Source organism: Strix uralensis, chromosome 2, assembly GCF_047716275.1.
Source record: "Strix uralensis isolate ZFMK-TIS-50842 chromosome 2, bStrUra1, whole genome shotgun sequence".
NCBI classification, from domain to species: domain Eukaryota; kingdom Metazoa; phylum Chordata; class Aves; order Strigiformes; family Strigidae; genus Strix; species Strix uralensis.
The window spans coordinates 66,063,628-66,090,291 of NC_133973.1; the positions used below are offsets into that span (position 1 = coordinate 66,063,628).

A 26,664-nucleotide genomic window follows, 5' to 3' on the forward strand; every position below is an offset into this window, starting at 1 on the left:
ATGCCACTCTTCCCCACTTGTGGGTATGCGTCTTTCTGTGTATCTGTCTGAGTACCACCCTGATGGGAGTACATGAGCTTTTTCCTCCTTATTCCAGGTGGTTCCCATCTTTTTGAGTGATAGCATCTTCGCTCCTTGTTGATAATGATGATATTAATGAAGCTCCAAATGTAACTGTCACTGTTAAATACTCTATCAGCAGGAGTTACATCATGTGGTGTTGTTACCCATAGGTTTCCAAATTCTCTTTGTTAGCATGAAAGGATTATTCAAATGTTGAGAAATCCTTGTGCCACTTGTTTTTTTTATGTCGCCTCTTTGCAGGGGAACCGTGGCACAGAGCCATGGCATTTACTGCCTGCCTCTGTCACTGCAACAAGCCAGAATTGCCTCCTAAACCAGGCACTGATGGGGATGAGAGAGTAGGTTTCCAGTTTGCTATTTGGGACCCTCCCAGCTGAGGGGCTGGGAGGAAAACGTAAAGCAAGCAGGTTGCACTAAGCATATACCTAAGCTCTATGCCATGGGTTTCTGCTCCAGATGTAAGTCAGCATCTGGTGTGGCTCAGGAGAGGGATGGCAGTAGTGTTCACAGTAGTTGTATACTCTGCCATATCTATTTTATTGAGAACAATTTTAATTTCATATGGTACAAATGTACTGGCAAACACTGTTAGCAATGCTTACTATGCTCTGGAGACTTTGCTGTGTGAGCAAACAGAAGCAAAATGACAATTAGATATTGTCTAACATTAGCAACAGCACAGCAGGTCCAGAATTTCATGTCAGTCAGTGAGAAACCTTGTTTACTGGAAGCTGGCCATGAATTGCTTTACAGATCTAGCCAAATCCTTGGCAGAACAGACCAGTTAGACCTGTTGCTCTCTCATAAGGGTAGAGGCTTCCCTTGACAGTTTTGTAATTCCTTGACAGTTTATAGGGTACAGCTGTAGGAAGTCCCTTTCCATTAGGTACATTGTGCCTCTTCAAAACAGCTGGGGCTGAGCAGCACTGATACTGACTGCCCCGTCCACCCCCATCCTTCCTCAGAGGCACACAGAGTTTTCATCCCCATATTTCTGCTTTCTACTGGGAATCTGTTACAACCAGAGGAGGCCTTGGTGCAGCAGAGGAAGACCTACAGGGATTCAGAGAAAATTACTTCTTCTGCTGGTACTGCCCCATTTTGTTTGTCATACCCTAGATTCAACAAGGGTGCATGCAACAGAGCATTTTGAGCAAAGGTCTAGCAAAGAAAGACAGCAAAATCCTAAATGCTAACCCTTGCCATATTACTGATGCCTTCATTATTCTTGAATAACATAGGTGACCGTTTTGGTTGCAATATGTGAGCAAATAACAACAAACCCCCCTGAAATTTGTCACTATAATTTAGCCTGAATTATGTGAAAACACATTTGTTGGGCTAGGACTCTGATTCTGGGACTGGGCAAATAGCCACCTAAAGTATTTGTAAAACACTGGTAAATAAAATTTAACTTCTTTCTTGTCTAAAATATGGATTGTGACATGGCTGACTTGGCTGCTTTGCAAGGCCAAATAAATATCTGAAAAAACATCTAAAAACTATATGGTATTATTTGTTATTTTGTTCAGTATAATAGAATTCAGCAACTTAAATTTGCCAGTTATTACTAAAAAAGCCACTCCCTCGGCCTTCGTATTTCCTATTTATGCTCCTCCATCAACAAGCTGAATGCCATGAAGTAGTACCTTTACCCTCCAATCAGTGACCTGTGGCTTTAATTCCTCAATACTCTTATATTTGATAAAAAATTACGGGGTAGTTTCATGTCCTTAGGTAACTGTTGAGTAATGAGACAGTGGAAAATTGCTGTAAGAGAACTAGCAACAGAAGGAGGGAATTTATCCACTGTTCTTACTATCAGTAAGTTTTCACTCCTGTTTTTTCATAAAATGTTCTTTAAACAAGCAAATTTATGTGTGACTCATATGTGGAAAATACCATGGGCTTAAATAATGCCTAGCAATTAACTTCCCTCCTCCACCCCTCCAATTTTATTCATGTCTTACATGTTGAGAACTCATTAAATTAGAAACATTGATTTTTGAAAGCGAATGTTATCATTGCCTGTCATTACACTGCTGCTTTGAAAATGATGCTTTGAAAATATCCAGGGTTTGTAGCGGCATTGTGCTGCTGTTTCGGAAAATATTTGTGTGGGATGCAGCAGCACGCGCCTTGTGTGCCTGACATGGGCACAAGGTGCCATGAGAGGCTGCAGCAGCACAGGGCTTCTTCCTCAGGCTGAAGCGGTTACGTCTCAAACATCGCTTTCTCATAAGGCCGCAGAGCAAAGGAGGGTGGGCAGTGAGCTGGCGACAAGTGTTTCTGAGGATCTCAGCCTTCAGCTGGGCTGCTCTCGTATTGTTCGCTTCACCTTCCCTACACAAATTTAATTAATTTACCCAGTTTACTCCCTTTTACTCTGTGGCTTTATGAACACATCTTGGGCTCAGAGTACTTTCTCCTTATAGCTCAAACTGCTGGAGCAATTGGACTATAAACCTGATGGCAGGTCACAATATTTTGGTGAAGATTAGCAAAAAGAGTGATGGGGATGGTGCAGTCCCCACACTCGGTGCCGGCACTGCCAGGCAGGCTGTCTGTCTACGCTACAGGAGGGTTTTTTCACAGTGCGGCTTAGGTAGTGGGATTTATGAGGACACTTTGAATTTGGGGTTTAATTCAGTAAAGGTATTACTGTCTCTTTTGGCTTCAGGTCAGGGCCCACAGAGGAGGACAAAGAGCCCCCCCAGTAGGAAGCTCCACCTGAGAAGTCAGAGGCATTGGTGATGCTGGCTCTTGCACTGGGGATGTTTTTTGGGGGAATGTGGGGGTGCTGAAAATGCCTTTTCAACTCGGGTAGACCCCAGGGTTCATCCAGCCCGCAAGTTTGCAGAGAGTAACCTCCACATGAAAACAATCCCCCAAGAAGTGGCTGTTTTTATACTATGCTGATGCACCATGTTGTGCCTGGGAGCCTTGATCCCTGGCTGGAACCCTTAAGGCTAGCATGACTCTCAGGAATAACATTATCCACAATGGATGTTTCCTAAAATCAAGGACTGTGGCATAAAGCACTGCTGACACATTTACCTGACCTGGATATCATCACTCTGTTCTTAAAATGAAATAGAGTGACTCTCAGATTAACCTGCAAGTAGAGCTAACAAAATGACAGTTCATAATGATTCTTGTATTCTTTCAACAGAAAAAACTGCTTAGACAATCTAATGGATGAAGATGAGAAAGACAGGGCAAAGAGGTGAGAGCTTTTTCTTTTATAACTTTCTGTTTAACTTGTGATGAGCTTGATACTGTTTGTTGCTGCAGAAGCTGTTTTATCTATAATCAATTAATCAGAGAGAGCAAGAGTAAAATACAGCCAAGCACAACCTGAAAAACTGACATCTCACAGATTCCTATTATTTGCTATTCTGTAAGAAGAAAATAACACAGCAATGTTTCCTGTGGAAAATGTCAGAAAAGCTAAGGCATTGATTATTTTCTTCACATTACTGCAGAACACGAGAACTGAAGAACCAACAACCTACTCCTTCCACTATAACACATCATCTGAGCTTCCCCAGTGTATAAAAATGGGGGCTTTTTACAAAAAAACATTTTGCAAAAGAAAGATAACTTTAAAAGTGGGGTTTTTCCCTATTATTATGGTCATTTATCCAGAAATGCCTGTCTCACAGTAATGAAAACACCCAATAGTTGCTGTCAGAGCAGAGAAAGACCACAAAAAGTGCTGTGTCAGTCCTAAACTGGCACAAACCTTTATTTACATACATTCTGCACTCCACCATCAGGCCCCAGTTGGCGGGAAATTGTTGTGAACACTTTGTGGGGAGGGAAAGGGTGTGTTTCAAGGCAGAAGACCCGTGGCAATAAAACTCTTAATAACTGTCAGATCTGACTGGCATCTGCAGAAAAGCTGTTTGGAAGCATTTGAGGGTGGTTTTTTTGGATGTATTATCCATACCGCAGCCCACAGTTTAATTGCTTTAGAGGGAGCCATGGGTTGCCCACATTTTTCCCCTTGGTTCCCTCTAATGAGAGTATTTCCAGTCCAGGCACAACTAGTTGATCCAGTTTCATCTCTTTTGATTCCTTCTCTGCTTCTTTCCTCCCCGCAGCTTTTTCTCACCAATATAGGTCAGCACAGGCTGCAGCCGAGCTCCACTGTTCCCCTTTGCTCCCTGCTCGGAAGGTGTGCATGCTCAGGCTGCAGAAGGCTCAGCCATCGCCACCGGGAGCAAAGCGCTGACCTAACTGCCTCCCCTCAGGCCTGTGAGGGGTGGCCCACCAAGGCCTGGTGCCCGCCAGCCCCTGGAGCCGCCCTGCTGCCGCTCCTCACGTGCCCCGGAGAGGACCGACACGGGGTATGGCTCTGTGGGCAGCTCTGCCCAGCCATCTGTCAAGCAGGCAGGCACCTGGGGCCAGGAGAGGAGGTGGATTCAGGGAAGGGATGCCTCCCACCACCACACCACACAGCAAAGAGGTGGCTCTTCGGAGAGGGTGTAGCACAGCGGGAGGGGTAGCTCACACTTCCCCAGAGCCCCGGGAGCAGGGAAGGGGGGAACAGGGGAAGCGAGCCCACTGTGCATCGCCTTACAGCCTGATTATCTTCAAGATATTTGTGTGCTAATTGTTTAAAAAAAACCCAAATGCATTAAATGAATGCATATAGGACAAAAATAGGGTAACACGTATCCTCGCTATCAAGCGATTGCAATCACCATCTGGTATGGTTTTCATGCCGTTTGTTCCTGGAGGGAATTTTTGTCATACCCTGGGGCAGGCCTCTATCAAGGTGGATAAAAAAAATAACTCTGAAAATGAAAAAAGGAAATTGCTTTTTAGAAATAAATCTAAATTTGAAATTAAGTTTGAAATCATGAGAGGCTTCATGGAAGTCTGAAGTTACTACAGTATACTAAAGCCATCCAGATTCATTTAAAAGCTACAGATTTTCTTCCAAAGCTTTAAAGAGAGTCAGACTTGGGAGAAGCCATTGGCTGAACATTGAGCTGTTGTGTCTTGAAAACTGAGGACTTTCATCTGTCCTGTGCTGCAGAGGAAACACTTTCTTTGTTTTTTTCTATTTAGTGTAAGGACCGGGTCCCTCAGTGCTGAGAAATGCGAGAGGGGATAAAAAAAACCCAGAAAATTGTTCTCTTTTCATTTGCTGTGTTAAAAGTAGGTGAGACTGGAAATTTCTGGATCTAACTCTTTGGGGATGGACCCAAGCTAGGAGCTAGGTTTCTCAGGTTAGAAGCACACACACACCCCCCATTTACTATTTGCTGCAATTTATTAGTCACATACAAGTTGTATTATACAGACATGAGAACGGGATCCATCCTCTCCTAAGGAGAGGCACCTGCACTCCCAGCTCTGTGTCAAGTGTTTAGTGTTTGGCCAAGATGTATAGCTCTTCCTTCAGGACACTGGTTATTCTGAGCCCCATTCTGCATCCTCTGACTGCCTAAGGCACTACTTCACTCCAAAGACCTGAGGACTAAAATATGGATATGATGGCACCACACTTGGGAGCATCGAAGACCTTTTTGAGGTCTTCTGATCTTCTGGAGATCAAAAACCACCATTTCATTTTCAGTTCTTTGATGATAGACGAGACTTACTTTGTCTTATAGATTTATTAATTTTAAACAAAAAGCATGCTTTGTGCACTTTTTTCTTTGCTTTTCTTTTAGCTTGCTTTAATAGTAAATTATTATAAAATAATTTTTTTGCAATTCAATTGAATTCCAAATTGCAGACAAAACCAGCTTGAAGTGAACCAGAAATAAGTGCTTAATAAATAAGGACTATCACCTGCCATTTTCCACTCCAGTAAAAAGTAAATTTAAGAATCTGAATGAAGGTATGCAGTACAGTTACTTGCTTTGATGCATATATAGTGTATTCCACTGGACAGCAAAAAGAAATATGAAATTTAGTGTAAAGCCACATTTCATTATAATTCAGCAAGATGTAATGGCTGCTAGTCAGCAAATATCAGTCTTTCTTTAAGACAATAAGCATCAAATATGTAAGAGAATGAAAATGGCTCTTTAGAACACATTTTAAATGGGTGATTTTGATTATTCTGAATTCAAGCTGTCCTGCATTGCCTTTAGCTGTATTCACTAAAAATCCAGATTTTATTCATACTGTGTCTCCTTCTTCCCTGTGGATATGCTGTAATTTTTTGGAGTAGCAAGGAGGGAGGAGAACTGGGATGAATAATTTGGAATTAAGACAGAGACTGTTTTGGCTTACTGTAAATGATATGCCCTAGCAGTGAAGTAAGCAAGGGTAGGGAATAATCTTCCAAAGGAAGTGATGAAAACTGCATTATTTAAAACATTTACAACTGGACTGAACAAAGCATTTACAACTGTGCAGGGATAGTTTAGACGACCTAATTGTGGGGTTTTTCTCATTTTTTTCCTTTTTAAGATTTTACTGTGATCATCGATCCAGATCTTGGTAGAGTTATTTCCACTAGAGGAGTTTTTATATTTCCTTTGTGAATAAAATGTCAAGTGTTCAAAATAGATTCTTTATATTTCTATCAAGGCATCTTTAATTTTTTTGGAAAAAGCAACACTTTCCCTATAGACAGTTGGTGTTTTATTTTAATTTCAGGGCGATCAAGACCCTTTGAGCTTAAAATGAACCAAGGATTGAATTATGAGGAAGTAAAATGTTGATGTTCTTAATGTCCCCTTGAATTGTACAGAAATAGGATAAGGCTGGAGCTTTTCACATCTTGTTCTGACAGCCTTTTGCACTGTAATAAGAACAGGCTGAAATCAGTCAGGCAGTATCCACCCAATCTCTTGTGTTCAAAGCTGTAAAAGAATCAAGTGTTGGCTTCTATCCAGTGTATCTCCAAGTGTGTTCAGGGTTGAGAGCAAGACAAACAAAAATTACCCCTCTGTCAGTAGTAACATCCAGAAGCCTCTGCAGTGATTTCTCTGCTGAAAATGTTTATTGCCATCCTGGTCCTTGGAGGGGGGGATGTAGATGCTGGGCTAAATTTTGCTTTGATTTTCAGCAGTGTGCATCCAGAGCTGCTTATGAGGTACAACAGAGTTAGCTGGGACTGAGAAACTCCAAGTGAGAACCGGCCTCTTGGCTTTTCTTTCCTGTCTACATGTAACCAGATTTTTAGATCTTTACGTAATTAACAAGGCAAATCTTGTCTGCTTGAGGACCTTTCAGAAGAATAAACAAACCTTCCGGGTTATATTTATTTCTATTTTCACATGGCTACAGAAGTCTAGGTGATACCCTCCAAGTAGAATGATTATCATATTTGTGAGAACAATTTGGAAAACACTTGCTTGTGTATAGGTTGACATATAATTTTTTTAAAAATGAAGTGCACGTGCTGAAAAGATTATCAACAGCCTTAATGACAGTATTATGATAGTGCCAAAATACCCCAAATAAAATCAGGTCCTTTCTTCCTATGAGCTCTTCAAACACAGCGGCAGAAACAGTCTCTTACTGAGGGGTCTGCAAGCTAAACAGACAAGACTGGCAAAGAAAACTGCAGAGTCCCTGTTTTACACCTAAAGAGTTGGGGCACTGTGACCTTAAATGATTTGCCCAGTGGCACACAGAGATTAGGGGCAAGCAGCGGACCCCTGATAGCACTTCTGCGCCCCCAGGCCCAGGAACACATCCCAGTCTAAGACCTGGTCCATGCTGGGATGAGACGTGCTGTTGTCCTCCCTTCTTTTTGCCCTTGTCACCTTGGAAAGGAGACTGAATTAGGTGGCATATGAACTAGATGGGAGCTGCAGCAACCTCTACTCAGGTCCCTGATCTTAATGGCTGGAAGTCAGATTCCTCTCTGTAAGCGAGCTTGGAGGTGGCCAGAGGACCCATGACCAAAGCAGGCAGGTCCCTCTAGGTGGACCCAGCTCTGGTCCAGTGGCTGAGCTGCAGGACTGGGGTCCCTCTCTCCTGTTAAGACTGCACAGATGGGTATGACCCATAGTTTTACCAGTCCCCACTCTTCTCCTTTATGAACGATTTTACTGTTGTCACAGTATTCCTATTTCTTCTTGCACTGAGTGCCTTCTCAGAGGCTGCATGAACTTTCAGGATCCTGTACATGCCTAGGAGATGGACAGAGCTCCTTAACCTACAGGCTTAATGCTGACCTGATAGACTTGACTGGAATGCGTAGAGGCATCACAGATGGGCATGGAGAGCCTCCATCTCCCCACTGGACTCTAAAGGGGGCCCAAAGACAAGAGCAGGCGATAGGAACGGTCGCCTCCTACTTGTCTCTGCAGCTTTGCTGGAGGCCAGTGTCAATTTTCACATACTGAAGCACACGGCCATCTAATTTCCATGTGTATTCACTGCAAAGAGGAGGTACATGATGATTTTTCCTCTTGGTCTGCTGATGCTTTTTTTTCCCCTGTCTACAGGGCTTCGCGTAACAAGTCTGAGAAGAAGAGGCGCGATCAGTTCAATGTTCTCATCAAAGAGCTCAGCTCCATGCTTCCAGGCAACACCCGCAAAATGGACAAAACTACTGTGCTGGAAAAAGTCATTGGCTTTCTGCAGAAACACAATGGTAAGATTTATTGCAGCTCTTCATGCATATTGCCAGATGGTTACTACAATATCCTGTTTCCTTCAGTGGTTATCAGAATGGCTCAAGGGGTCTAAAATAAAGGTGGGTTTTTTCCTATCTCATCAAAAAAGATCATTTCCAGGCACTGTGCTGCCCAAATCCATCTCCTTGGCTACTCTTTAGTTGAGGATGACTCTCAACCTGCTAGACAAGGGGGCAAATGTCAGGAACTGAGGGAAGGCAGACAGCAGTGCCCTGCAGCACCTGTGAAGAAGAGGGATGCTTTGAACAAGAGAGATTTGGGCCAGAGGGAAGATTCCCTTCCTTGAAATCTGCAATATTCTGAGCAGAAGAACAAAGCATTTGCCCCAGCTTCTCTGCAGAAAAATGAAGGGAAGCAATCTGTTCAGTCCCCTGCTCCTCCGTGGACTGTGTAGGGCTCCATTTTTCACAGTGAGCAGAAAACTCAGACCAGAAAAAGCCCCAATTTTTTAAGTCAGTTTCAGCAAATTGCATCCACAGATAGCTGTCATGCTTCACCCAGTTTGCACAAGCAGAAGCTACGTCACATTTGAACAACATGCAATTGCAATAGTAAAGTTCAGCCTCGGAAAGCCAGGAGTTTATTTTTTTTAAATGCACACAGTAGTGACAGTTAAGTCCCTTAGACATGTGCCCTCACAGAGGGCAGAGGAGATTCCTGACCCTGCTGATCTATTCTGGTTGGTCTAGTTTCCAGTCGATGAGAGGGGCGTGCACTGCAGGCTCCGTGATGCATGGACATCCACCAGCAGTGGACAGCTGAAACCCTTCTCCCTTATAAATCAGGGCACTGGTTTAAAATGGGGCTCTCTTGCTCTGCCTCTGTGAGGAAGAGGCTTCAGTGGGTCACCGTGGGGGACTGTCCCTGGTCCCACAAAGCAGAAAGGGCTCTCGTGAGCTGATGCACCGCCTCACCTGGGTTGCCTGTGCTCATCCAGCACCTCCCACCCATGCTCCCTGGAGAGCTCTGGGTGAAATGGAAAAGATCATAAAAACTCTTATATCATGACTCCCAACATAACAGAGTCACAAATGTCAAATTTATTGAGGAAATAATTATAGTGGTTCTGTTGTTAGAGCACAGTTTCTCCTTAGATGAATTTTTGCCACAGACAAGATGATTTCATACAGGAGGGCATGACTAGGACATCTCAAAGTTTAATAATTGTATATACCTATTAAAAAACGACAGTAATAACATTTTTTTTTTAGCTGCCCAAGGCAGAGTAAAGGAGGATGTGAATATGCTCAATTATAAAGCCAAGCAAAGAACAATCACATGAGATTTGAATAAGTGTAGATAAGTGTAGCTGATAGCCCAAATTTGCTCCAAAAGGCACTTCATTTCTGGAAGAACAACTAGGTAAAAGAAAGCTAACAGTCACAAATCCTTCCACAGCAATTGGGTCAAACTGTGACTGGTTTTTGTGCACTTGCTAAAAAAAAGCGAATGTTATCTATTTTTAAACTAGATTAGTAGTCACACAATATAATACAAAGCATCAGCGTTTAAAAATGTTTATTATCAGCAGCATACTTTGCTGGATCTGGTTTATTCAATCGTATTCATTTAGTAGGCTAAACAAAGATTTAATTATAATGGAGGAGGAGGTCAATTTTCAGATTTTTATCTTCATAAACAGCATCCTCCTTTATAATCCACAAAATCTCCCAAATCTCAAGTAATTCCTCTAACAGTCACTGTTTTGTGTATATCAGCTTTTCCAAGCTATGGATCTGCTGAAAGTTTCCTATATTCTGAAACTATATAATAAAAATCAGACTGATCTTTTTCCTTAGTCTGGTTTTTAAACCTCCGTGTAAGACCATGGGGGCTGTGGAGAGCCGCCATGCTATCAGTCACAGCCCCCAGCAGTGCAGAAAGCGAGTCGAATGAGCTGGTAGAAGCAGACAGCTGCATCTCCACTAATAAAGCCTGAACGGAGGCTTTGATTTCTTTCTAGACAACGATAAGCACAGGCACTGGTATAAATTTACTGTCTTTAATATCATTTAGCCATTTGCATTTCTCTGGCCAGTTTGCCTATGTGCTCCAAATAAGGGGTGTTGGGTATTACATGCTCTGGAAGTGTTAATCAGTAGGATTAATTAGGAGGCAGCACTGAAAGGAGAAGACAGGCTGCGTTCAGCATCCCCTCACTACTAGAACTGAATGAGGGAGCACTCAGACAAGCGGAGCGAGCAGTGAACAAAACCAGCTCAAGTCTCTCTAAATTATAAGATCTGTCCCCCATAACCCTGTCTGACTCAGGTAGAGCTAACGTGAGTGGCTGTTTTTGGCAGGAAATGACCCACCACGGTACACCCAGCTACCCCCAGTATGGTCGCCAGTTTCAGTGCGAAGATGTGACTTGTTACCCCGGTGTCCCTGCACCCGTCCATGGAAAGCCCTTGGGGAGTGAGCATCCTCAGGCTGCTGCAGGGCCAGGCTTGGCCAACAGTGGTGCAAAAACCCCCTGGTGTCTCACACAGCAGGGTGGTCCTCACAGGCTGACAGTGCAGAAGACCCTCCACTCTGAGCAGGATTTGGGACGAGATGCCAGTACTCCGGTGTGAGGCTGGAGCAAGTGCTCATGTTTCATTCGCAGTTTGGAGAACGGAGCAATAACTCTGATGTGTGGGGTCACAGCCCTTTGGAGCTCCTCTGAAGGAGTTTTTTTGCTGCTCTGAATTTGGCATACAAGCTGTAGGCTGAACCCTAGCTCTCTGGCATTCCAATTTTGAAGCTGTAAATTGTAAATATCAATTTGACACATGCTAATCCTTGCCTTGATTTTAATTTCATGCAAAGTGGTTTTATCTTTTGATCAATACCTGAGTAATTCTGATTGAGGCCAATGGCTATGTGAATACAGGCTCCCACTAAAGTCAGTTCAAGTTGAGCTGAGTTAAAAATGAGGAAAACATTTCAGGATCAGGCCCAGTTTAGATAGTTGTTACTGTCTCTGTATGCAAAACCCATGCTTGAAAACTGCATTCTTTGAATATAAAGATGATTTCTATCTTTTAATAGCAACTCATATATAGTCTTGCAAGATACAAATTTCTTTGAATTTAAAACATTGAAATGTTTTATTTGTCTAGAAGTCTCAGCACAGACGGAGATTTCTGAAATTCAGCAGGACTGGAAGCCTTCATTTCTCAGCAACGAAGAATTCACCCAGCTGATGTTAGAGGTGAACATGCATATATACCTTTCCTAATTTTGTCTAGCAGTCATGGAAATGCCCATGCATCTAGAATAAAATGTCATCTGCAGTTCCAAAAGAGGAGGTTTCAGGTACTGCTGTCTTTGACCATCAAACAGAGCTGTCACTGGGGTGAGGGATTAGAGTCCCCATATGTGTTGCTTTTCACTCTCGATGGTGCCATTGCACCATGCTGCCGCAGCCTGCAAAGCTGCACAGGGACTCTTAAGAAATGCAATCCAGGGGAGAGATTCAAATCACAGATTACATTTTATTTTTACAAACAGAGGTGAGGAAAAGGACACGCAGCAGTTTTTCTCCAGTTCTTGGAAGGCATTATTATTACCTAATATTTATGCAAGACTGGCACCTAAAAAGCAAGTGTCACGTCCCTCTAGTGCTAGGTGCTGTACAAGCAGATAAAACCTGACAGCTTCTCTTGGTTTGATACAGTTAATACTTCCACTCTAATGATTTTCAAGGCCCTTATCAAACACTTTTTATTCTAACAGGGAGCAGGGTTATTTTGCAATGATAGTTTTTAAATTACCTTTAAATTATACCATAGGTGCTTTTAACGCTAGCTGGGATTTGAAGGGAGGTGACTCAATGGCATTTATGTACGTTCGAGATGAAATGCAAATGAGCTGCTAAAATGTATTTTCCTCTCTCAGTAACAGCTAGAACCTTCTTTATTAAGGATCTTCTCCCATACTAAGCATGTGGAAGTTGCATGGCCATGCAGTGTCCTTTGAAAACAAGCTTCTCCTCCTCCCACAAATGATGTGAATGTGGGGTGCGATCCAGGCTCTGGCAGAGGGCAGGGAGGGATGCTGGGGAGCAGCTTGACCCAGCAAGGGGTGGCACGAAGCCAGGGCAAGTTGCTGGCCCCCAGGGTCTGGCAGTCCCTCGACCATTGCAGTTTGTTGTGAAGAGACTCCCCTGGTCCAGTGTTATGAGATGCTTTGCTCCCATTGCGCTGACAACCACCCATTCCCATCTCAGTGCACAGGAACATAACGTACATAACTCCAGTCTGCACTGAAATATTTCCCTCAGATAGCAATAAATTGGCAGTTGTCTTGACTGACTGAGCCTTTGTTGATTCTACTTGTATGCCACACAATTTTAGATTAAAACAATTGCTTTTAGTTTCCCAGCTTATAAATCACCTTCTTGCTACTGTGATTTTCCACGCCCTTCAAGATAACACTGAGATTTGGGATGTCCTGTTGAGCCAGCTGTTCATCATTCTCTGCTTTTTTGCCTTTCTACTAATCTTATTTTATTAACATTTGGACAAGACTGCTTGAAGTTTTTCCTGTCCTGTTGTTAAAAGATGGGGAGTGTTTTTTCAAGCCCTGATTTAAAAGAATCAGAACATAATTGACTGTGGTAATACATCAGCTTTCCTGAAAATGGCCTTTTCTTACCCCATTGAAAAGGCTGTCATCAAATTACATAAGAGTAGGCATTAGGCTCTGTTCATCTAGGACTGTTGCAGTAGTGAAATCTTTGAAGAGGGCTATGCCCTCTTAATGTTGGAAGGACCAGTTGCAAGTAAATAAAAATCGAATTATGTATGCATACATTAACTTGATTTTACCACAGAATTCTGATGTGAGTCACTTTGTATAATTTGCATTGGATATGAAATAAAGACTTGATTTAAAAAAAACCCAACAACCTTCACCATAGTAACATGCACAATCCAGCTGTCTTTTAAAACCACTGCTCTCTTCTATGGGTTAACAGCTATCATGCTTTTTTAGAAAACAGCTTGAATGTACTACACTAAAGAAAAACATATTCTCTGCACTTAGATTAACAAAATCAAACTAACTACAGCAGCTGGAGGGTTTTCAGAGATGCTAAATGCACGCTTTTCTACTGGGGTATAAGTTATTGACCTGCTTTTCAAAGGATTGTAGCACCAGCAGATTCCCATTGACTTAAATAGTTGTGGGTGCTCTGCATTCTCTGGAAAAAGGAACATATGTTTGTGTCTTTATTCAAGGCTTTGTGTTTTCCTCTTTTTTTGAAAAACAATTAGCATTTTCCAGTGCTCTCAGAATTCTTTCCCGTATTTAAGTCAGCGGGGGTGGGGGGAAAGGATGCACTGCGACTCACAGGACCAACCGCTAGTCTGGCTTGGAGGCATGCCTGGGTTTGCAGTAAAGTTTTGCAATGCCGTGGCACCCTGATCAGGCTGTTTGCAGTACACCTGTCTCCGGAACAGGTGTTGCTTCTGGAGTACAGTTGAACTCTGCTCTGATTCAGTCGTGCTTGCAGTGCCCATACTGCGCAAATACTGCAGGCAACACTGACTCCAGATCACCAGTGAACTGACAGAAGGGACCCAGACCTGCTCCACTTGAAGGCATTGGGAGCTTCACCAGTGACTCCTTAATTACAATAGGAGGGTTATAATATAGTCTCTGAACACTTACTTTTGAGTCTTAATTTTGGGAGGGGTTCTACTCACAGTAGGTTGCTTTAGATCTAGAAATCTACTTAGATTTAAATTTGAACAACATTTAGCTCAAAACTTTGCATCTTAGACTAAAGAAGAAACTGATTTTGAAGGTGAAATCGCTCCTGTTCAGAGGATGGGAATAAGGTTGACATTCCCCTTCAGTCCTAGGAGTGAAGGAATTTACCGCAAGGTGGGACCGAAGGAAGAAATTGCAGAAGGGTGAATTTCTCTTGGAATGAGTAATCTAATATCATGACCTTTAAAATAAATCACTCAATTAAAACTCAGGCTAAGGATTATTTGATCATTTGCATTGCTTTTACTTACATGAAAGCCCAGTAATATACAACGTTACATTAATACAAACTGAGATTTATGGGGTTTGCAGAGAAGTACCATTTTGAGATAGGACCGCATCCTTTCATCGTCCTTTGATATTTACACAGAGCTCAAATGTTCATTTTAATAACTTCCAAGGGATCCAGTCTTAGTCATTTTGCATTATTAAAATGTGTGATTAATTTAAAAACTGAGACATGAAATGTTCCTGTGAGCCCTTTGTTGCTTCAATAGTAGGTTTTACTAGACTACAAAGAGTGTTGTAAAAGTTAAATCAGACTGTAAAATCAGAGAATTACTGTTCTGCAACTTGAGATAACGTTCCTACAACTCAATAACAATATGGTGCTGAAGTCAAACTGTTTTGATCAACAGACGATGAGACGTCCTGTTTACACCACTTGTTCCTATTAAAGCGCTCTCCACTTGTCTGTTTTCCTTAGGCATTAGATGGATTCATTATAGCAGTAACCACAGGTGGAAGCATCATTTATGTGTCTGACAGCATCACACCTCTTCTAGGGCATTTACCGGTGAGTAATTCTGTCATTGGCTTTTCTACTACACATTGCAGGATCAGGCCCTGCATTTTTAGAAACAGGTGTAAAAAGCAGGGGCAGGGAGGGAAGGGTGTGTGTGTTCTCCTGAAAATGCAGTGAGGGGTTTTGTCCCTGCGTTATGCTGGCAGCTGCTGTTGATCAGCTCTGTTCTCTCTCCACCTGATTCATACCCTTCAGGTTTTTGTTGCTATGAGGCACTTCAGCTTGAATGGAAAAAGCTCTGCGGGAATACTCTGGCCAGAGGAGGGACAGGGTGACCTGGCTGATCTTTTCCATCTCTGATTTCTAAGCTAGCAGAGAATAGCACCAGTGCCACTGGCAGCCCATCGAGGAACTTGTTAAGGGCCTTATTCTGCTCCCAGGGAGGTAAAGGACAAAAACCCCATTGAATTCAGAATTAGCCGGGGGCTGCTGCCGAGCTGTCCCTGCAGCTCAGCTGTGCTTTCCCAAGAGGAGCACACCCCACTCCTGGGAAGTGCTGGTGGACCCGATGTTCGGTGCTCAGATTCAGCACATAGGGCCTGTTTTATCTCCGGGCTGCTGGGTCTTGCTGTGGGAGACACTCGTCTGTGTGCTCACTTGGGCTGGAGGAACAGGGGAGAGGGACCACTCTGAACCCTGCTCCTGTTGCTAAGGCTGCTCTAGGAGAAATGGCACAATAATTAAGGATTAATCGTCACACTCATTTTTAGTAGCTTGGTCTCGAATAAATATATGCCCAGGAGAAAAAAATAGCTGCCAGATCATTATTGTACCACACCCCCTGCCATGTTCTTAGGAAAATTACAATTCTTTTTCTCTCATTTACTTTTTCACCAAATACATGTTCTATTTTCCACCCAGACAGATGTATTTCACACACACTACCTTGCTGTAATATGAACAAAAATTATTTCCTTCTGAGAGAAGAGGAACCTGATGAAAGGCTCCTGGTAAATGCAGGAATATTGCTATGCAACAACAGATCGAGCTGAATCTACCTATTTGATTTTTCTTTAATCCTCAACAGTTGAGAAAACCAGTAGTTGACTATCTTCTGACATTTGCCTTCATTTCAGCGAGAGCCCTGTCCTGCATGCATCCTGTTGGGTCTTCATACACTTACTGATTTCAATGGAATTTCCTTGTCTTTCATGGTTTGGGGGTTTCTTTTCTATCCCTTCCAAATACTGATTCTTAGTGGAGACAGTAGATCTGCTGCAGGAAAGTATTGCTCTTCAAGAAGACACATTTCAGATCCTGTGAGATCTGAAATGTGCATCCCAGAGACTGCAGCTGAGCAAGCAATAAAGGCTTCTGCCTGCCTGAGGTCGGCAAATCGCTACAGCCGTGGGCAGGGGCCCAACTGAGAGTTGAGTTAGGTGCATATTGGGCATTTTAGTCCCATGCTGCCCTTTCCATACGTCTTTTTAAGTTTTAAAACTGATCAGAGTGCTATCTGGAAAATCTATGTGGCTTATTTTGCTTACCTTCAGGATCTATTTGTAAGCTAAAGTCAGTCACTGTTTGAGGGACAAAATACCAATTCTTTCTTCTCTGTGACTGCAGGGAAAAAAAATTCTCTGCAAATCTTCTGCTTTGAGCACTGAAAGGAAAGCAAAACTGGGCAGAATGCGGAGCAGGGCTCTCTGAGGGCCCCTATCAAGAAATCTGATGTATTTTCTTTCATTAAAATCATGGAAGACTCTGGTGCTGAGAGTAAATATATCCAATTCTCTTTAATACAGCTTCCCTAAGTTCTATGGAGCATTTTCAAACACAAACTTCCTCTGTTGTAATTCTAAATAGTTTGTCATTACAACATCTGGAGGCTACTCCTAGGGTTGATTGTTATAAAGAGGTTTAGCTCACATGGTAAGATTGACTATAGTTGAAGTGAAGTCCTGGAAATCTGGTCACAACTCATACCATTTGCCAGTCAGATGGTACACTATGACCCCAAGACTATGCAGTCTCTGGAGGAGGGTCCTCCCTGCCCCTTCTTGGCTCCTTTGTTGAGTGAAACAGTTAAACACAGGCAGCAGAGTGACTATTTCCAACCGACAGGAGGAGATGCAGCTTTCTCATGGACATTGCCTGTCCACGGACTTGGGCAGAAGGTGCTGTACCTGGTCACGGACTGGGAGAGTGGTGTCCATCTCACCCAGATTTAGTCCCGTAGCTGAGGGGTCCACACTTGGTGCCTGCCCACGCGCGGCTCCTCGAGGGTTGGAGAGGAGGTGGCTGTGCAAAGGCAGGAGGTCCCTGGCAGGGATGAGCTTCTCCTGTGGGGCCTCTTTCGCCCCAGGGGCTACCCAGTTCTGAAGATCAGGCAGCTGCTCTGGTGTGTTGGGCATTTAAGTTGATGGGAAAGATGCCTGTCTTGTTTGCAGCCTTTCACCTACCTTCCCATTCCTGTAGTGACCAGGTTACTCGGTTCCCCTGCTTTTTTTCCCTGCAGCAGGAATAATTCATCATATTTCCTCCTTGCCTCTCCAAAAAGCAATGAAAAGGTGAAGGAGCTCCATTTTGGAGTACAGGTGTTTTGTTGAAACTGCACAGATATTTAAGCTATATATCAAATGATTGCAGAACTTAGGGTAAATTTAGTGTGTATTGTTTTTAGAATGGACTAGCATCCATGTATGCAAAACTGTTGTTTCTTTGCCTGCCATAGCTATCAGGGGTAAATATTCAGATGTTTCTGTTAGTAGGATCCACAGATTCCAAGGTGCAGAGTAGATTCCAAGCTTAGCAGCATAAATATGCATTAACATAGTTCATCTAACCACTTTACTCACAGTCACTGTAATTTATCTTTTATCTACTTTGCCTGCCTCATTCAGCAATGTTTTGTAGCTGTGTCTGCCAGCAGGGCAGAACTGCCCGCTGCAGAATAATTAGAATAATTAGACAAAGCTGCAAACCATTCGCCTCCAACTGATACATTTTTGTCTGTGGTGATCAAATTTTGTCCATCTCTGGTCACCTTTAGGCCATGGCACCAGATTCCTGCTCTTTGGGTCTGGTGCAGAATTAGCTCTGAATAGCCTGCCTGGCATTTCCTCCAGCTCCAGCGAGACCATGTAATATTTGCTTCCTTCTCTCTATTTGACCTGTCAATATATTCTTGATTGACATATTGATTCAAGAACATTGTTGGAGTCTTGATACATACAAGATCCAGAAATTCTGTTCCGTGCACTGCTTTACAGGTGTGCCTATGCTCTGCAGGAGGCAAGAGTTGTGAAACACAGTAAGAAGTAGATACCTTATTATTTTTTTCAAACTCATTTAAAAGTTGATATTTCCTAACAGTAAAGATGCAAACCAAACATTAAATTCTGGATGTGGTACATGATGGCGGCAAAAATATAAATGCCAGGACTTACAAATCAATGAATAGCTGGTGCTCAGGGCAGGAGGTTGCTTTGAGGGGCGTGCGGAACAAAAGGCTCTTGCAACTCCAACTGTAGGTGTAGTCGCAGGCCTCTGCAGCTATCACCTTAAACAGAAATGACACTGTAGAACTGATAATAGGTTTTGAATCAGAGCTTGGTCACAGTATGGAGACAAAAGGGGGTACATCCTCAGGTCACTGAAGAAGCAATTGTAAGTTTAAGGAGCAGTAACAGCTCACATCTAGTCCTTCTACAGTTACTGCTGAGTGCATGGGAGATTAATTAACCTCCATGAGACTTATGTGAAACTGGTGGATAAGTATCATTATCTACCATTTACAGGTAGAAAGGGAATGAGAAGGAAAAATTACTTTTCTGAGATTTTATCATAAGCCTTGAACAGGACTCACCACTGCGGTTTCCCGTCAGGTACTCTTTCTTCATATGCCCAAAATTACATGAACAATGTAGTATATTTTGTGTAAATATAAATATAATGTGTGTGTATATAGAAAATAAATATATATACATGATATAAATATAGTGTATGTATATATGTACTTATACATATATATAAACTTAATCACATACTGTATCAGTAGGATGCATATTAATAAGGTATACACTGAAGTCACAAAACCAGTTTTCAAGTAGTCTTCACAAAAGGAATATTCAAGTAACGAGCACATGTAATAAATACTTATAACTGAATAATCTAAAGTGATATATTATTGCATCAAGATAAGTATACAAAGCATAGCACTCTGATTTTCAAAGTATACTCAATGCATTTCACTATTCTAAACAGGAATTCCACACAGAACAGCAGGCATGGGTAGGAAGCAGAGGGAAACCAAAGTGCAATCTTACGTAAACACATAAATAAATGATGATGATTAATAACTTGGCAGTCTCATACAGGGCAAACATATTTTCAACACGACTATACAGTCTCATAGCAGCTGCTCTGACGACACACAAAGCTGTGTCAGTGTGCCAGCTCAGCCCGAGGTAGTCTCAAGTGAGATAGATGTAAGTCAGTGCCATTAGAAGGTCACTTATCTCAGGACTTCCTTTCAGATACAGTCTTCTAGTGTTAGGTTAGCCACCATGCTGAAACAGTGAGACCTTCCTGTTGGCAACCCTGTGACAGACTTTGTCTTCTCCAGACTGGGGCAGTCATGGCCTTTTGCCCAAATCTATCTCCTCTTTCCATTCTCAAATCTCAGTACCTAGATTTTGGATGAATTTCAGGTTTGTGCCAGCTGACCATGGGGCTGGAGACACCTGGACATTCAGCCCATGTCTGGCTAAAGGGCTTGTGCTGTGAAGACCCCCTTCCTGAGGACTGCTGCAAAGTGATGTCCAGACTGGGGAGTCCCCTTCTCCCTGATCCCACCAGCCAGGATGCAAGAAGGGGGAAGAAACGGCTGCTGCCCCAAGGGCACTTCCCAGGAGCTGAGGGGACCCCCCCAGGGAGGGGCTGGATCTGGGACTGACCCAAGCTCTTGGGGCTGGTGGCCCAGGGTGACTCCCAGCCCCACTGCTCCCACTAATCAGGGTTTGCCAGAGAGAGAGCAAGCTCCAATGGTCCACAACAGGCCTGTGCATGGAGCTGGTCAGCAGTATGGGGAGCCAGGCACCCATTTTTCAGCTGACTCCCAGGTCTTTTCATTTAATTGTATGGACAGACCAGATGCATTTGGTGGTCTCTGAGAAACATTAGAGAAGCATCGCTGAGTGCTGAGAATTAAGCTGAGAACCAGCCCACAGTGAAGCCCAGCAGTTTCGTCTCTGTTTTAGGCTTTGTCAGGAGTCCCTGGAAATGAGTGGGAAAACTCCTGTCAGCTTCCACAGGCTTTGCATCCACATTGCTGTGCATCTTTGCAAGTGTTGCTTGTCGTGATATTTCTATTTTTCTCAAAGGTTCTTTTTATTTACAGTGTGATGTCTTGGATCAGAATTTGTTAAATTTCCTCCCAGAACAAGAACATTCAGAAATTTATAAGATGTTATCTTCTTGTATGCTTATGACGGATTCTGCCTCATCGGACTACCTAAAAAGTAAGTTTTATTTATCTTCCCCAGTAAATGAAAAAGCATGGGCAGGATAAAAATTGTCTCTCAGGAAGATTTTTTAATGGGATGTGCAATATAAAACTTAGGTTCATAGCCTTTTAAAAAGATCTTGCCACCTGGAATGGCCCTTTGGTTCTATTTTTAAATGAAACTCATTGCCTTTATTTTACTAGGCTAAGACTACTTGCAGTTATGTTAATTATTAAATATCGTATCTTTTGAGACAGCTAAGGAAAATAGGTTAGCTGATGGAAACTGAGAGTTCACCTGAGACAAATCACATCTTAATTGATATTTCAGCCTGTTCAAGTAAGATGCTGTTCAGAGATATGCTAATGTTGCATACCTTTGGTTTGCATTATAGTGGAAAAGTATCTGTAAAATCATTGTCATTCTTTTTCAGATTGAATGTTGTTTTACTTAAAAACACTTTTACTCACCTCACCCTTATTGACTCTAGGAGGTAAGACATAGGAAACCAGAAAACACACGATAATGTAAGACATACAGCTGCTTAATCTACTGTATATACAAAACTTGCAGCTGATAGCTAGTATGCCAAAGTTAATTTAATAGATATTTTGAGGTAATTAGGCATAGTTTTCCAACATAAGATGTAGGACAGCTGTGAGTTGTGAAAAGCCTAGATAGAAAAAACCTATAAATGAAGGATCCAATTCTCTCCTTCGCTACGCTGATGCTATGGCAGTGTAACTCCTATGATGAAGGTGGTGTAAGAGAAGGGTAAGTTAGTCTCGAAGGCTGTCCCTGAGCTGCAGGCAGACCTGTGCACAGCCCTGAACAACCTGCATCCCTGCAAGGCCATGCCTTGCAGAGGCTCTGATCCTGCAAGGTATAGCACATCGGTGTATAGGACTCTGAGTGGTAACAAGCTGCTCTTGTGCTGCCAGTTGCAAGATTGGGGTTGGAAGACACCGTTGGTTGTGTTTAGCTTAAATAGTATATTTATTTCTTCTTCTTCTTCTTTTAACAATCCAGCTGACAATGAATTAGAGTTTTATTGTCATCTTCTGAGAGGAAGTTTGAACCCAAAGGAATTTCCAACATATGAATACATAAAATTTGTAGGAAATTTTCGGTCTTACAGCAATGGTAAGCTTTAATTGTTGTATAAATGTTACTTTAGCTGTGTAAAATAAAATCTAAGTATTGCTCCATTGAACAAGACAGGCTTTCAACTGAAAGGACTATTTTTAACATTATGGGGTAAATTTTGCTTCACATGGATCTCACTGCTGATCTGCAATAGCTGGATGAATACCTATGAAGAGTAAAAGTGTGTTAGTTGCTTTTGTTACTGCCCTTCACTTGTTAGCAGTGATCCTGGACTCTGGGTAAGTTTACAAATAATGACAGGTTCAGAGGAGGGTTTGTTTGAGCTTACTAATACTGTGTGCTAAGACTCTACCTATTAGCTAAATAATAAGCTTGCTACTTTATCTGCTGGCTTACACTAAACACAAATTCTGTGCCTGAACTGATAATCTGCCAAATCTGCCCTCTCACTCTTCTCTGCAATATTTTGGGGAAAGGCAGCAGCATCACGTAATTGAGTGCCTGCACCCCCTGCCCCTCACTGCAGTGAGGGGTCCCCTGCCACTGCCATCAGAGTAGCTTCCCTCTCCAGCTGCCATTTTATATTCCTCTCCAGCACTGCAGAACCCAGTAATCCCCCCCCAAAAAAGGAAAGAAATACAGTCGGCATAGTCACTAATGCACCACAGTCAGTCTAGGGAAACCATCTTTCAAGGGATGAAGAGCAGATTTCCACCTCACCCGTTCCCCACGGGCACAGCCATTAGTGTCAGAAATGAAATACTCTTTTATTACTTTCCCTTCTCCTGCCTGCCCAAGTTTGCTTTAGTTACTTGCCTGATTGAACTCCAGAGTGGCATTTCCAAAGTTGCTGGTATTGTTCCAAATAGGTCATCCTCAGCAAAAAAATTCCCCACCGTGCTTTCCAAAAACCGCACGCCACACTGCAAAAAAAATTGTCCCTGTCCCCGTTTAACTTTCTGCTCTTGCTCCACATGACTAGAATAGAAACCTACGTGCAGGATGGAGATATGTATTTCTTGTTTGGTGCCATCTGATTTGAGGCTTTATTTGTATAAAAAATGTAACTGCCTGTATGCTTTCTAGTTTGAATGAAGTGAAATGCGGCTGCCTGACAGACGCACACACCAAGCTGTTCTGTTTTCTAGAGCAGAAACCGGATTTCAGGTGCTGACTCATACAGATACATTTCTACCAGGGGAATTTCTGATCCATTTTCTTCAAGGATTTTCAGCCTTTTATTTTGGCATGACCTTAATATTGCCCTCTTACCCGTTAGGATTTCATATTCCAGCATTTGTATCAGTGGCTATTTCTCAGAAGAAAGATAAAACTTGAATTACAGATATCTTCCCTAGCTTAATGCATATAAACTAAATGGGAACATATTGATTTCAGAAGACAGCAAATCATTTTCCAAAGACCCCAGCTTACAGCTTTCAAGTAGGACATGCTTTCTGCTTCAATATTTTTATTTTGTTTTAATTTGTGCCACCTTTTTCTAAGTCTTCCACTTTATTTTGTCTCTTCCGCTTTCTTCCTGTCTCTGCTGCAGTCTGACCCTCCAGTTAATAGAGAGGGGATGGCCCTTGCCCCCACTCTGTGAGATGGTGCCTCCTGGCCCCCTTCCCCTCTCCCCATCGCAGAATGGCAGCTTGCCCATCCTGACTTTACTTTTCCCAGTTCAGTGCAGACCCTGGTAGAAATATTTGCTTCAACAGTGCATCCCCAGCACTGCTCCCCCTTGGCTGGGGGTCTCCCCATGGTCCTCTCTGCCCCCCGCCCCCGGCTCCTAATCCAGCCACAAAACCACCTCTCGGCAAAGGTGGAAGCAAGTGCACTGGACTTGCGATGTAGCAGCAGCAAACTCTGCTTGGGAGCTGATAACCTTGGGCCAAGGACAGGGTGAGCACCTGGAGGAGGGTGCAAACCTCCAAAGTGGCTGTCGTTACCTCCACTGGGCTTCTTACGTCAGCCAGCTGCACCCTGAGCAAGGCATGGGGGACATCAGCTCAAGCAAGCACTGTATGAATGCAGCTGCCCTTTGGGCAGCTTTCCAGCCCCAGAGCTGGGGGCAAGCAGCTGTGCTTTGGCATGGGGACTTGCAGCACGGACACCTTTGAGCATCTGATGGGCGCAGCGGTGGGCTGTGTTCCCACCTCTGCTTGGCCCTCCACACCCCAGGGTGCCCCATTATTGGGCACCGTCCCCCCAGCCCACACACCCCAGGGTTGCTACCTGCCAGACCTGCCAGTAATTGCTCCCTTCTTCCTTCCATAAAATAAATACTCGTTCGCCAGCCAACTCCCTTCCAGGTGTGAGGCCAAGCAGGCAAGAAAGACAGTGGTGGGAAGGGTGGTGGGGGAGAGACGTATCACTCACAGGGCAGCTCTCATCCTACATGTGTAGGAACAGCTGGCCCCAAATCCTGCTTTTTGGAGGTGTTTGTGGAGGAAGGAGGCTGAGTTAAAGATAAGAAAAGAGTTATCTAGGGGAGAAAGATAGAAATTGTAAATTAAGATTAATTAGCAGGAGACGTTCCTTATGAATGTATTCAAGAATGCTTTTCCCTGTAGCTTTTCACAGCAGTGGAAGTGTGAGCATGTTTTTACACATGGGAGACTGATACATACAGAATGTTCTTCTCTAAATACAAAACTCTGCCATTCCTTTTTAGCCACCTGATGCCAAATCCTACCTTTGTTTCCAATGGTTTGCTGAGCGTACTCTGAGTTCGCTCTGCCTGCTCATTCCTGCCACAGGGACACCAGAGCCTCTGGGGCCGAGGATGCTCTTTTATCCCTGAGCAGGCTGTATCCCATTAGGATACTTAATTATTCCATTCTTATTAATGTAGGGTCGTGGCAGTGACAATACTAATGAATCTTTCACCTTTCCTTCTCACTTAACCTTCACTAATGTTTTGAAGAACTGGTAGGTCCTTTTTTGCCCTCTTTAACAGAAATGTCACTAGTTTTATTCTACTTCCACATAACCTTTTATGTAACCTCCCTTGGATTATCATCTTCTTAGGCTCATTTTATTATTGTTCATTGCTCATATAATGGTGGTTCTTGGGGGAAGGGGGTCATGTGTGCTGGGGTCCCAGTCACCTTGCCCCCCTCCCTCCTCCCTTGTACCTTCTCTGTTAATCGCATTGTGACTTATGGCTAAGAACATCATATAGGAATGGGTTTGAATGGATTAAATTGAAGGACTGAGGCTTAGAAAGCCAGTTAGGGGCTTAGCTGCTCTTCCTAACTTTATAGGGAACTCTGGGGCTTTGAAGTCCATTGTACTGAGATGCCAAAGAGAATTTTTTTTTTTCTGCTCAAGTAGAACAAATACCTGATATCTACCAAGGTGACTTGTCACCGGGATTGCTGTCAGGGAACTAGATCACTCACAACCTTCATCAAACCCATGCTACTCCCCCAGAGGAGCCATCACTGGTGTCTTCCACCATCCCAGAATGGGCAGGGAGATGCATGTGCAGACCACAGAAATTGCCCGGGAAAGTTCACATAGCTCACGGCATGTGTTCAGTCTTTCAGAAGATTACTGTCCCTAGAGCTCCTGGGCTCAGCCATAGCTGGAGGCTAAAGGAGCTGCACAGCCCAGTGCCAGGGTTAGCAGGAGGCTCCACACTTGGACTGGTCCCAGTGATGGTGTGTGGGACGCTGTACTCTGTAACCCCTGCTTCAAGGACATTTCTGCAGCCGTATCTACACCAGGGACATGACACGAGCCGCCTGCACATGAGCGAACCCTCCTCGAATTAGCTGTGCACAAGTGAGAGCGGCTGACCAGCGAAACAGCAATGTGAGCTCTGCAGAGTGACTGCATGAGTCACTGGCTGTGCTAAATCAAATACAAGAGATTTGATTTTCCATTTGGGAGGATTATATAATCATCATTAATTAAGCTTCAATGAGAAAAGCAGGACTGTAACCTGACGTGAAGACTCAGTAGTCCCTTGAGAGGAGGGGAGGTGGCCCATGGGCCACTCAGAAGAGGAAGGTGGAGTTCCCTTTTTGCTTCTGTGAGAAATGCCTACTTGCTCTCAGAGCATAAGGGGTTTTTTTAATTTGCAAATAGGAACTCTTTCCAATATTTTTATATATCTCAGGTTCTGGTCCTGTAGTCCATATTTTAACAAGAGAGATGAATATATGCAAACATCTGAGGGAGCCGAGTGCCATCACTGTACCTGTTGACCAGTAGTACCTGATAAGGGGCAGAGTCATGTCAACATCACCAATGAATAATGCAGTGGATCCCATCCAGTTTCGCCTGAATGCTGAGGGGGAAGGCAAGTAATAAAGATAACCCTCCAAAAAATCCAAGGAAATGCTTAGCTCCCAATATAAAATGTCAAATTAAGTGAGAATAAATTATTTTACAAAGCCGCTTAATAGCTCACTCTGATAAGAAAAGATAAGGCAGGCTGGATTTATCCCTCCTGTGAAAATTGTTTGTACATTTGTAAACAGAAAAAGATCTCTCATAATTATATAACCAAATATTGGCTTTGGTATCCTACTTCTGAGGTGACAAACTTCCTTAAAACCTCCTGAAAGGACAAAGCCAGATCCTGCCTTTCAAAGTGTTCACCAGTATAAAAAAGGACCACCAGCATATTTAAAGTGGCAGATCTGTCCTTTCATTCAAAATGCCTGAAGTTTTCCTCTTGAAGGAGGAGATAACCATTATGTGAAAAGATTTCCTGATCAAGTAATATAATTAAATATTATAGTGGAATTTAAAATTGTGCGGTTTTGTTCCCAATTACATGGAAACTCAGGAAGTATCTGGTTACCGGATGCTAATAATAGCAGATACT

The 26,664-nt window shown here is 43.1% G+C and overlaps 1 protein-coding gene across 5 annotated transcripts in view; it reads left to right on the top strand.

Moving 5' to 3' along the window:
• Positions 1-26,664, top strand: part of NPAS2 (neuronal PAS domain protein 2) — a 108,131-nt gene that overhangs the window by 50,281 nt on the left and 31,186 nt on the right. For all 5 annotated transcript variants that reach the window (XM_074859062.1, XM_074859061.1, XM_074859064.1 and 2 more), the window contains 6 exons: positions 3,257-3,310; positions 8,511-8,659; positions 11,807-11,898; positions 15,169-15,258; positions 20,609-20,729; positions 21,744-21,857. In XM_074859062.1, the coding sequence (XP_074715163.1) occupies positions 3,257-3,310; positions 8,511-8,659; positions 11,807-11,898; positions 15,169-15,258; positions 20,609-20,729; positions 21,744-21,857 (620 nt within the window). The remainder of the gene's footprint in view (positions 1-3,256; positions 3,311-8,510; positions 8,660-11,806; positions 11,899-15,168; positions 15,259-20,608; positions 20,730-21,743; positions 21,858-26,664) is intronic.